The sequence below is a fragment of the Rhinolophus ferrumequinum genome, chromosome 25, assembly GCF_004115265.2.
Source record: "Rhinolophus ferrumequinum isolate MPI-CBG mRhiFer1 chromosome 25, mRhiFer1_v1.p, whole genome shotgun sequence".
NCBI classification, from domain to species: Eukaryota; Metazoa; Chordata; class Mammalia; order Chiroptera; family Rhinolophidae; genus Rhinolophus; species Rhinolophus ferrumequinum.
In genome coordinates, this window is record NC_046308.1 from 6,912,357 (window position 1) to 6,925,091 (window position 12,735).

General features: G+C 41.1%; 1 protein-coding gene across 21 annotated transcripts in view; it reads right to left on the reverse strand.

Annotated features, from left to right (window-relative positions):
• Positions 1-12,521, reverse strand: part of ATXN2 (ataxin 2) — a 111,587-nt gene extending 99,066 nt beyond the window's left edge. For 10 of the 21 annotated variants that reach the window (XM_033097370.1, XM_033097369.1, XM_033097368.1 and 7 more), the window contains exon 1: positions 12,045-12,384. In XM_033097370.1, coding sequence (XP_032953261.1) covers positions 12,045-12,253 — 209 coding nt within the window. In that variant the 5' untranslated portion in view covers positions 12,254-12,384. Of the gene's footprint in view, positions 1-12,044 lie in introns of all 21 variants that reach the window. The other 11 variants (XM_033097379.1, XM_033097385.1, XM_033097382.1 and 8 more) reach the window with 3 other exon arrangements.
• Positions 12,522-12,735: the final 214 nt, after the last annotated feature.

Genomic DNA, 12,735 nt, shown 5'->3' on the forward strand with positions numbered 1-12,735 from the left:
GTTTAACTATGGTATGCTGCCTGTAAACTGAATGCCACGTTCCTCTTGAGATGACAGCTTTTCCGTGGCAGGGTAAATACGTCTGCTTAATAATGAAACAAATGTGCACATAACGCACAAATAATTTACCATTTACTAAGTATCCAAAATTGTAGAAGGCACCTGTCCCTGTCCTAAAGATGCTCTAAATCTAGAAGGAAAGCAATGCAAACACAGAAACTCCTTTACTTCCAAACAAGTTAGATCCCAAATAGTTTGTCACCAAAAATGAGACACAAATGACAAACAGGCACAAGAAAAGATGTTCAATATCATTAGGTACTAAAGAAATACAAATTCAAACCACAATGAAATGCCACTGCACAGCCAGCAGAATGGCTGGAATTAAAGATTAACATACCAAGTGTTGCCAAGGAATTGGAGCAATTAGAAATCTCATACGCTGCTGAGGGGAATACAAAATAGTACAGTTACTTTAGCAAATAGTTTCCCAATTATCTTCAAAATTAAATAAATACTTGCCATTCAACTCAGAAATCCCATTTCTATGTATTTAACCAAGAGAAAGGTAACCGTGATCACACAAAATCTGCATATAAATGTGCATAGCAGGTTTATTCATAATAGCCCAAAACAGCTAACTAACTCAAATGCCCCTCACATGATGAACAAACTGTGGTATACGCACACAATGGAATACTACTCAGCACTAAAGATGAAGATTCCGTTACATGCAGTAATATGAACGAATCTCAAACCATTATGATCCATCCATGAGAGAACCCAATCACAAGGGCTGTATGCTATACGGTTCCATGTACCTGACATTCTAGAAAAGACAGAACTATAATGACAGGAAACAGATCAGTAATTGCCAGGGTTGGAGAAAGGGGACTAACAAGAGACACAAGGAAACTTTATGGGGTCACACTATGATTGTGGTGGTGGCTACATGACTTGTTTGTCAAAACTCAAGAACCATACACTAAAAAGAGTGAACTTTATATAAACTATATCTCTTAATAAAAAAGCAATCTACCACAATAAGGAATAACTGTCTAGTAATTTGAGCTAAATCATTCTGCATTGAGCAATGAAAAAAAAATTTTTAAGTCTCTTCTATATATCCATGTGTTCCTAAGTCCAAAATGGACAGGAGGAAGTTTTGAAGCTTGAAGACCCAATATATAAACATTCCACTGGGCATCTCTTCCCAAAAGATGACCTTCTCTTAATGATCTCCTCAGGTGGCACTGGAGATGCCTTAGGCCCTTTGATCAATGGACTGGGACCCTGCAGCACTATTTTCAGGTCTTGATAAACGTTTCAGCAGCAGCACTTTAACTACTTCACCCTTCTCCCAAATTAATATCTGTAGCTGCAAACGTCCAAGTTTTCCCATTTCATTCATTAGTTCTCTTTATCTTTTGCAGATTATTACTAAAAATGGTACTTTTTTATCTCTATCCTTTGGCATAATTCATCCTGTCCCAAGCCATCATTTCCTCACTACTTACAATTTTTTTAATCTCTCATTTCTACAATTAAATGCTTTATTCTGACACTGTCAATACTCACTACTGCTGCACTTGCTGACGATAACAGCTTTAACAACAAAGTTCAAATACAGTAAACTCAGAATTTAAAAACAACACGAATGGTTGACTGCGAAATGACCATAAAGAAACAAAGAAGCCATCTGTTGGTGGGGTTAAACTCACTTTTGTTCTGGGGTGTAGCTTTGCTCCCATCTCAGAGTTCACTGTAAGGAGAAAGCGTGTAAGGAGGAGCTGCTGCACTTAAATACAAGGCACTGTGCACTGAATACCACAGAAAAGATACCTGCCAAAAACTACAGGAAGAGGAAGGAATCACCTTTTCCTAAGGTAAATATGGTGAGACACTGTAAGAGAGGATCTGGGCTAAGCCTTTAAAGATTTATGTTTAAGAGGACGAGATGACTAGACTGGAAGAATTTGATTTATGCTGGTGAATAAATACAGTGTGTACAGTCTGTGGAGGGACTTGGCCATCAGGCTGAATAGTCTGGAGTAGATTCAGCTAGTAATGAGAGCCACTAAAAGTCTCTCAGTAGAAAGGGGACCTGACGGATGACGTTTGGGGAGACTGTTGTGGCTGTGGGGTATGCACGAAGTATCTGAACATGAAGTGCACAGGACGCTTGCTAAGCCACAGGCAGCAAATATCCTCTGGTACCCACGACAGAAAGACTCACCCCACCCCTTCTCTAGCCACATCCCTTCTCTAAAGCCACATGAAATCTCGGAATCCTCTACATACACTCACATCAATCAGAATTGGCACAGAGGTAAAACCTATTTGCCATCTAGGTTAAGGATAGTCACAGAGGAAAGGAAAGGAATGCCTGGTAGAAACATTACACAGAAACTTCATTTTGAACTCAAGTGGCTAAGTTAAAAAGGACTAAAGAGAAACACTTTCACTTGAAATATATGTGACAGAAAACAAAAACCAGCAAAGTAGAGTTTTTGCTAACTGGAACACTTAGAAAATGATTTTTTTTCTGAATAGGAATCTGTTCTTAGATTACTGAATAAACATCAAATTTTTAAAATGTCTTAAGAAATGTATTAGAAAGAAAAGAGGGGCCGGCCCAGTGGCTCAGGCGGTTAGAGCTCCTAACTCCAAAGGCTGCCGGTTTGATTTCCACATGGGCCAGTGGGCTCTCAACCACAAGGTTGCCAGTTCAATTTCTGAGTCCCACAAGGGATGGTGGGCAGCGCCCCCTGCAACTAAGATTGAATACGGCACCTTGAGCTGAGCTGCCACTGAGCTCCCGGATGGCTCAGTTGGTTGGAGCGCGTCCTCTCAACCACAAGGTTGCCGGTTCGACTCCCACAAGGGATGGTGGGCTGTGCCCTCTGCAACTAACAACAGCAACTGGACCTGAAGCTGAGCTGCGCCCTCCACAACTAAGACTGAAAGGTCAACAACTTGACTTGGAAAACAGTCCTGGAAGTACACACTGTTCCCTTCCCCACCCTCCAAAAAAAAAAAAAAAGAAAGAAAGAAAGAAAAGGGAACAAGATTCTAACCCCGCTATGCAGCCAATGGGAGAACTCTGACAAACAATCTCTGTGGCCTTGGTTTCCTCACCTATAAAGAGAATGAGAACTAAAAATCCAGAGACACTTCCAACTCCAAATTTGTATGATTCTGAAAGATTGAGGGTCTACTATGTGCCAAGAAAAGAATGTAATAAAAATGTAGTATCTCACATCTTAAAGCAGGTATTCTTTCCCCCTTTAATAGATACAAAAATTGAGCCTGAGAGTGAGTGAATGACTTGCCCATCCATCCATCCATCCATTCATTCCAATACCTGACCACTTACTAAGTGCTAAGCACTGTTCCGGGAGATTGGAATACAGCAGTGAAAAACAAAGTTCCTGCCATCACGGAGTTAAATTTTAGTTACCAAGTGGGTAACCCCAACTCTAGCCTAGATCAGGGCCAGATAAAATATAGGATGGCCAGTTGAATTTGAATTTCAGATAAATAATGAATAATTTTGTCCCATGCAATTTGGGACATATTTATACTAAGAAATTAGTCATCGTTTATCAGAAATTCAAGTTTAACTCAGTATCCTATATTTTTATGCTAAATCTGGCAGTGCTAGCCTAGACATAACTGCAAAACCCTTCCTCAATCCTGTTACTGGATCTCAGTGCATCTAAATATTGACTTTGACTATACCAATGAAAAATTAGTTTACATTGCAACACACTATATATACATAAACTGAAACAGAAGTTCTTTAAAAATTCTTACCCTTAATGATGCAATGCATTCTAACATGTTCTTTTTCTTTTTTTAACGTTTGCCATATTTACTTTTATTCTTAATTTACTGAAGTATTTTTTTAATTAAAGTTTATTGGGGTGACAATGATTAGTCAAGTTACATAGACTTCAGGTGTACAGTTCTGTATTACATCATCTATATATCACATTGTGTGTTCACCACCCAGAGTCAGTTCTCCTTCCATCACCATATATTTGATCATGTTCTTTCTCATTTTTCTAAAAATGTTTGCCATGACCCACTGAAGTGATTTTACAATCTACTAAGGGGTGATAACCTGCTGTTTAAAAAATATTTCTTTGAAAGATATGAAAAACAAGTTAACGTTGTCTTATGAGTCACCCTAAGAGCACACCAACTAACTACCGTGTGTTATAAAATAGTGATGCCTCTGGGGCCTACTAAGGCATAGAGCTATAAACTTAGGAGTCAAAATTCCCAGGACGGTATACAGTCATGCACCGCGTAACAACATTCCCGTTTACAACAAACCGCATACACAACCGAATATACATGTACAACGGTGGTCCCATAAGACTATAATGGAGCTGAAAAATTCCTACCACCGAGCACCAAGTATTACTCACATGATTGTACTGATGTGTTAATGCTGATGTAAACAACCCTACTGCACTGCCAGTCACATAAAAGTACAGCACATACCATCACAGTAGGCTTCACCATGTAGGTTCGTGTAAGTACACTCTATGAGGTTTGCCTAACTACACATTTCTCAGAACGTATCCCCGTCGTTCAGTGGCTCATGACTACTTTTTGAGCTCTTGTGTCTGTTTTTTATAATTCTTCCATCTCTTAACTGTCCATCACACCATTATTATTTCTAATTGCTGTCAATATATTTGCCTCTAAGTTTTATCCTTCTACTTGCTGGCAATCTATAAATCAAAAAAGCAAACCATACAGAATCACATGTAAAGTAAAAGCAAACAAATTCTGAAGAGGCGCTGAGGATCTCTCCTTTGTGTAATCTACAAACTTCACTGTAAAGACTTTAATTTTTTTGTCTACCTGATTTTCAAGTACCATGTTTCCCCGAAAATAAGACCTAGCAGGACAATCAGCTCTAATGCATCTTTTGGAGCAAAAATTAGTATTAAGACCCGGTCTTATTTTACTATAAGACCAGGTCTTTAATATAGCAATATAATATATACCGGGTCTTATATTAATTTTTGCTCCAAAAGACACATTAGAGCTGATTGTCCGGCTAGGTCTTATTTTGGGGGAAATACGTTATGTTTCAGGAATGAAAACAGTTAATTACACAAGGTCCACAAAAAATGTTTATGAGTCCCAAAAGAAAAATGGACAATTTGGTTCAAACCCAGCCTTCAAAACAAAACTGTAAGATTGATCTTGACTATTTGCAAAGATTACTGCTAAGAATATTTTTTAACATGATTTATAAAAAGCAGTATGAATATAAAGTGACAGTCACAGATACTGACAACACTGTTAGATAAATCCTCTCTAGTTACCCTGTTTCCCTGAAAATAAGAGTAGCAAGAGAATCAGCTCTAATGTGTCTTTTGGAGCAAAAATTAATATAAGATCCAATATTATACTATATTATATTATATTAACCGGGTCTTATAGTAAAATAAAACCGTGTCTTATGTTAATTTTTGCTCCAAAAGATGCATTAGAGCTGATTGTCCAGCTAGGTCCTATTTTTGGGGAAAGTATTATTATAATACTTAAAACATTCTAAAGTTCTAATACACTTGATAAAAATAAGTCACACTTATTTATAATTACATTTCAGACAAGCCTCATACCACAAACTGATAGGATTTACAAAGACTACATTATAGAATGCTATTTTATCCAGCTCCCAAAATGCAGTTAGCTATTAATCATGGCATGAAATTGATATTTTATACCCACTTGAGTCAACTTCAAGGCTCAAAGTATAAGCAATCTATGTAAGAATTTTTTTTTTTTAATTTAAAGGGAATTTCAAATGTTCGCATGCATACAACTGCTAATTTTCGGCAAATAAAACCTAACATTAATAGTTGTAGCAAATTTTCAAAAACAAACCAGATCCATAACAATGCAAAAACAATTAAAAATAACAAAACCAAGGACTTAACATTTAAGTAGATTTCACATCACATTTGTACAAAATTACATATATATTTTTTAAAAGATAAGGAACTAGACCTTCTATTTTAGCAAGCCAAACTCAAGGTTACAAAGATATCCTGAAGGGCAAAGACTATCTGTGGTTGTACACTCTTTAACATACACAGAATGATCTCGTTTATGTCTATGTCTGCATTTATTTAAAGGGAGGGATGTAATAAAATTCTACAAATATGCTGCTTTGGGCAAGTCCCCTAATCTCTCAAAGCATAGGGTTTTTTCCCTTTTATTTTAAGATAAGATTCTGTTATTTCTTCATTCTCTAAAATTCTGCAGTTTTAGGGGGAAAAAAAACAAGTATTTAAAAATAGGATATATACTATTGAATCCAAAACAGTATGCACCATATGATACCATTTTGTTTAACATACATATGTATATGTTCACAAAGAGTCTGAAAAGATGTACACCAAATTTCTAACAGCAGTTATCTCAAAGGAGAGATTGTGGCCAATTTTAATTTTGGAGGAGTTTGGGCTTTTTTTTGCTTTTTTTTGATACTCTGCATTCTTACTTTCCTACAGTGAGCATTTAAAACTTACTGTTTTTTAAATTATATAACACAGAACTTTCAAATATAACTGATACAGTACTTATACAAAAATTGTCTCAATTTATAAATTTCAAGAATAAATCTGTTCTGTACACCAGTTCGAGTACATCTCTTTTCTCTATTATACTATAAGCAGCTTAAGATCAGGGACTACATTCTATACACATCTGAAAGCTCTAAATTATAATTATGTATATATATATGTGTGTGTATATATATATGTATGTTTATATATATGTATGTATGTAATATATATATTACATAAAATCTCTCAAATTGGTTTTTTAAATAACAGGAAAGCGGTTTATGACACAACTATCTACAAAATTGCAGATCTGCTTTGTTTATCGAGCACCTTAGTAAAGTACTGTTCCACGTAGAATGTTCATCTTCAAAAACAGAAGAAATTTTTTGAATGGGAAAATAGTTTAAGAATATCAAAAACATTAAAACGCAGGTCAACCTATAAATATAGCTCAATCATAAGTAATGCTAATAAAGGTTATGGGTTCAAAAGTGTCTACATTACAAATTCTAGCTTTAGGTTTACAAATTCAACCTTTCAAAGGCTTCATACCAGCTTCATATTCACTTACGGATACATTTTCTGATAAAAACATCCCTATTTTTGAAGTATACCATCTAAGGAGGCAGTAAGACCTCGAGGAAAGCATTCTAGTTTTATTTTAGTAACACTCTTGCTAAAAAGACCACTGTATGAACCTCTTAAAATCTTGGTAATAGTCATAAATGACCTATACAGGATTCAAAAGAATACATAAATAAGGACATCCACTTTAAAAGATACAGTAGCAGGTAGGCCTGTTATAAACTATTTACATTTCCATGGAAGTTGTTACAATCATTTGAAATAGCTACAAAAATAGGGTTTGTTCAGGCTCAACTCTTTACATGGTGTCAGAGTACTACATATTACTATGTAGCCAAAATAGAAAATGATAGTTCTAGGGGGAAAAAAACCTTCTAAAAACTTAAAATTCTTTTCAAGGTATAAAAACACACTTCACAAACGCAAGGGTAAGAGTAAGTTCTAACACAGCTGTAGCTATTTACAGACAAAAAAGTCAGATCCTCCTTTAAGTCGAAACATATGGCTACTAAATAGCTACGATATGAGTTAACATCCCCTGTGTAAAATTGTAACTGTCTCTAATTAGAAAAACACAGAGAATACAAGTTTACATTCAACCAAAAAGGAACACCATGACTGATACCATGAATGCTTTGATTTTTAAGAATGCAAAATTTTTAAGGAATTATAGGCTTACTTTTTTCTTTGACAGAGATAAGCAATTTGATGTAGGTTTTTGCCCCATCTTAAAAAGTGTATTTTCTCTAGATACTTGGAATGAAAATTAAACTGATTAGGTAAAATAAATAAGCCCAACAGAAAAACAAAAATGTACCTCTATTAAAGCCATTTACAGCTTGCCTCTAATGACCTAAATGTGAATTAACTTTTTGGGTCCAACTTCAAATTTGATTATTATCAATACCCACAAAACAGAATGAATTAACAAAGGAGGATGCAGTTTAGACCTTATAAATCACACACGGGGCCATATGACTAACTAATCCAGATAAAAAGTAAATAGCTAACTACCTCACCTCCTTCAAAACTGCTCAAATGCTACCTTCTCAACAAGGCCTCCCTCTGAAACCCAGTTAAAATTGCAAACCACTCCCTCCCCCAAAGCCCCCGTATTACACTAATATGTTCTCCTCTAATCCCATAGCTCTTATGGGATTTAATTAAAGTTTAATTTAAGTTTGCTAATTTAATTTAACGTCTCTTGTTTATGGTCTGGTTCACTACATTAGAAATGTAAACACCAGGGGAGCAGCTATCTTTTATTCAGACATATCCCAAGCTCCTATACCAGCCCTGCACATATATTTTCAATAAATTTATGTGTTGAATAAATGTAGATGTTTTTAGACTCTTCTACAAAATATTTAGAGATGAACATCTCACTGATATTTAAATGGAAGCATGAAGAACAATTTCACTAAATTGCAGCATAATTTCTACGTTGCAGTACCTTAAGAAAAAGCAGTAAAAGCACTAAGCTGAAAATTACTAAAATGAAAAATTTTTATCAACATTTAATCCCACATCCAAAGAAATTCTAATGTTATATTATTTAGAATTGAGAATATGGTTGTAGGATTGTACATCCATTATTTTTTTAATGGAGAAAGAGATAATTCCATATAATGCCATGAAATTACATAAAAGTTACCAAAAATAAACTGGAGATAGGCTAGCAACTAATAAAAAATACTTTTAGATGAATGAGGACCTGAGGTTAACAAAACACCAACAAACTAGCAAAAAGCTTTAGACAGAACACGTTCCTCAGGACTTTTCATTCCTCTACTTAGTAAAAGTATCGGCACAACAGATAACCATGCATCCTTATTAGTATTAACAGTTAGTTTACAAAGCAGCTTCACATATATTATTTCATTAAATCCTGAGAGAAACCAATTTCAAACTCAAAAATAAATAATCAGGTAACTAATAAAAGCACTTAATAATGTTGACAGTAAATGCAACTTTTCCCTTGAAGATCGCCCACCCTGTTGAAAACCATTTTATAGAACAGCCACCTTCTTGGCATTGGAAACTTATCCAAGTCTTCTGAAGAGGAACATGGCACAGCTAACAGGAGCCATAAAAATCTTGAAGACCTTTGACCTAGTAAAACCACTCCTGGGAACTTTTTCTAAGGAAATAATTAGGCTGAAGCAAAAAGCTATTAGTATAAAGATGTTTACTGCACCATTACCTATAATATTAGCAAAACTGTGGAAACTCAATTCCCAACAATAGAATGGTTAAGAAGAAACCTAAAAAAAGAAAGTTAAGGAGAAAACAAAGCTCAACACCAAATAACATACACAATCACTAAAACTACATAAAAATGAAAAGGTAGAAAGTAAAAATAAGAAAAGGATTAAGGTAAAATTTTGTCCAAACTTTAATATTGTGGTTACATTGTCCTAAAAGAGCCACCTTCTGAAATATATATGCCAATTAAAGACAAAATAAATTTTTGAAAGTCATGAAAATCCACCATTCACCAAAACCCCAGAAGTCAAATATGAAGAAATGTTATGTTATGTAAAGCGGACATGTGAATTTCTAGACTTTCAAGAGTATTTTGCTATCTCTAAACACAATGCTGCATTTTCTTTCTCCACCCTTGGCCCCAGAAACTTCTTTTAACTGCTCATACACACAAACCTAAGTGAGGACACTCTAGAAATTGTAACTGTGATTCAAAAACAGTGATTCCAAACTAAAGAAATTCTACAAGTACATTAACTAAAGATCTGCAGAAGAGTAAAATTTCACATTATGTGGGTCCAATACATTAAACAAAACTTCACATATCAAAAAGAGTAAGGGCTATAATTTATGCCTCACGTGAAAAGTCAAAGCCTAAGGAGAGCCAACGCAACTTAAAAACCTTTTACTTTTTAACTATTTGAACGAGTTGAATTTATGTGCCAGATTTCTATTTGATGCCAAAGAAGGAAAAAAAATGCATCCTTACTAGAAAAATTGTATTTAAATTTTTTCCATTTTTCATTGTGGATGCCACAGAGAAAATGAAGCTATTATAGACTCCTTAGTGGACAGAACTGGGTAAATAGCCATTTCATTTGAATTAGTTTGGCTAAGTAGCTTTTTGTAGGTGTTTCTGAGAAGGGGAAAAACTGACGGGGCGAGGTGGGGGGAGGAGTCAAAAAACCCAATGTCCCCATTCCCCCCATTGAAGGCTGCAGAATTCCTTAAAAATCGGCTCAGATTCATTTTGATGGGTAACTTCTCCTGCCATAAATGAAAATTCTCTGGAAATGGATTGCTGAAAACCTGTTTTTAAAAAGAAAACTCAGTGTACGGGGAAAAGAAAATCCCTTTATCCCACCTTCTAAAGGCCAGGATGTCGATTTGAGGAGGACCCTGGTCACCAACCCTGTCAACCCCACCTAGGCCTACGGGAGGCATGGCAAAGCCGGCAGCACGGATGGGCTGGGGCACAGGGGAAATGGACTTGCGTGCCCTTGGTGAGCGCTGGCGGCACTCCCCAAGTTAAGGACACTGGCCACAATGGAATGGAGTCTATTGACATTTGCTTTGAACACTAAGCATTTTCTTGGTTCGTGAAATACGAACTGACAACCCCCCCCCGCCACACACACACACACACACGCGCGCGCACACACACACACACACACACACACCGCCCCACAGGCCTTCCCGCACAAACACACCCTCCAGTCAGACCCGGTTAGCTGAGACGACACCGAGCCTTCAGTGTCTACCACAAACCTGGGTTATGGGGAGACGACGCAAGTAAACACCCGCATTTCTGCCACCATGTCTCCTGCTGCAATCCCTCTCCCCTCGAAATTTCAAAAACTGGGGCGGGGGTTGATACAAAATGCGCAGCGTGCCAGCTCCCTGCCGCCACCAGCACTAGCACCACCACGCCAGGTCCCCAGGCCGGCCCGGGCTTCTGACGCACGCCTGGGGCCGGCCCTCGCCCACCACTATTCAAAGGCGCCTTCTCCGCGGCCTCGGAACAGCAATGCGGCTCGGCCACCACCCGCGCCGGGGAGGCCTTGCGGGGGAAGGAGGGAGGCCGGGAGGGGGCCGGGCACTCCCCACCCCTTCCTCAGGTGGGGGAGGGCGGAACGCTGCGGGAGGCTGCACGGAGCGGGACGATTCCACGGAGTTCTGGAGCCCCCGCCGCCGCCTTGGATTTAAATGGGGAGGGGTGCGGGGGGGGCCACTGCCCACCCACCCCAACCCGGTCCTTCGATCTTTCCCAGGGCAGGGAAGGGGGAGGTTGAGGGCACTGGACAGACCCTAACGATTCCAGATGTGCCCGGTGGCTGCCCCGTTAACGGGGAGGGAGGGGGCGCTGCCCTAACTTTCCCCCTCCCTCGTTATTCCCCAATGGGGGAGTTGGCAAGTTTCGGAAGACGGAACCAACCCTAAAGACCCTTCCTTCCACATTAGTATTTAAGCTGGGGGTGGGTGCGCTGCCCAAGCACACCCCACTGGGGGCGGAGGAGGCCTAAGGAAGGTGGAACCGGGGCTGACAATTGCTGCGACCTGTAAACCGCTCCCAAACACTTAAATGGAGAGGAGGCGGCTGCCCAGTCCTTCCATCTTGACCGTTTGGGGGAGGGGGTGCGGGTGTTGCAGGAGGCTGGACACGGCCTGACATTCCCAGAGGGATCCCGCGGCGCCCCCCACCGAACCCCCCAGGCTCCAGACGGAACGGGAGCCCCACCCCCACTGCGGGCCCCCAGCCCACCCCCCCAAGCCCAGCGGGTCACGGGGCGGGGACGGCTGTGAGGGCCGCGGGGGAGGGGACGCGAGGCCCGGGCTTGTTCGGGCCCGGAGCAGAGGGGCCTGGGGCGCGACACCCACCTGCCCAGGCCGGGCCGCCCGCCGCCTGCGCTCGCCGCCGCTGCGGAGGAGGAAGCCGCGGCCGAGGACGACGAGACTGAGGGCGAGGACGGCGACGGTGCGGCGGCGGGCGACGAGAGAAGGCCGCCGCCGGGTTTGCGGGCACTAGCGGCCGCAGGCGGCGGTGGCTGCTGCTGCTGCTGCTGCTGCTGCTGAGGCTTCAGCGACATGGTGAGGGGCCCATACACCGGCCCGCACGCCGGGCGGGGACAGCCGGGAGCCGGGCGCGCCGAGGAAACGCCGGAACGCGGCGGGGACGCGCGGGCGCCGAGCGGGGAGGCGCGGGTTGGCGCGGCCGGGGGGACGCCCGGGCCGGCGAGAGGGAGAAGGAGGACGACGAAGGGGCGGGGAGGCCCGCTGAAACCGAGGAGCCGCCGGGAGCCGGGCTGAAACGCGCCGCCGCCGTTGCCGTTGCTACCAAAACAGTCTGAGGCGGAGGGAGGCGAGCGCAGCCCGGAGGGAGGGGGGCCGGGGCCGGGCGGGGGAGGGGCGGCGGAGGGATACGGGCCCGGAGTCGCGTCGCTGCCGCCCCGCCCGCCCCGCCGCACCGGCCGCGGGAACGAGCGCCGCCCGGGCCACCGAGTCGCGGCGAAGCGGCGAGGCTCGATGGTAGCTGTGGGGCCCCGAGGAGCTGCGGCAGCCGAGCGCATCG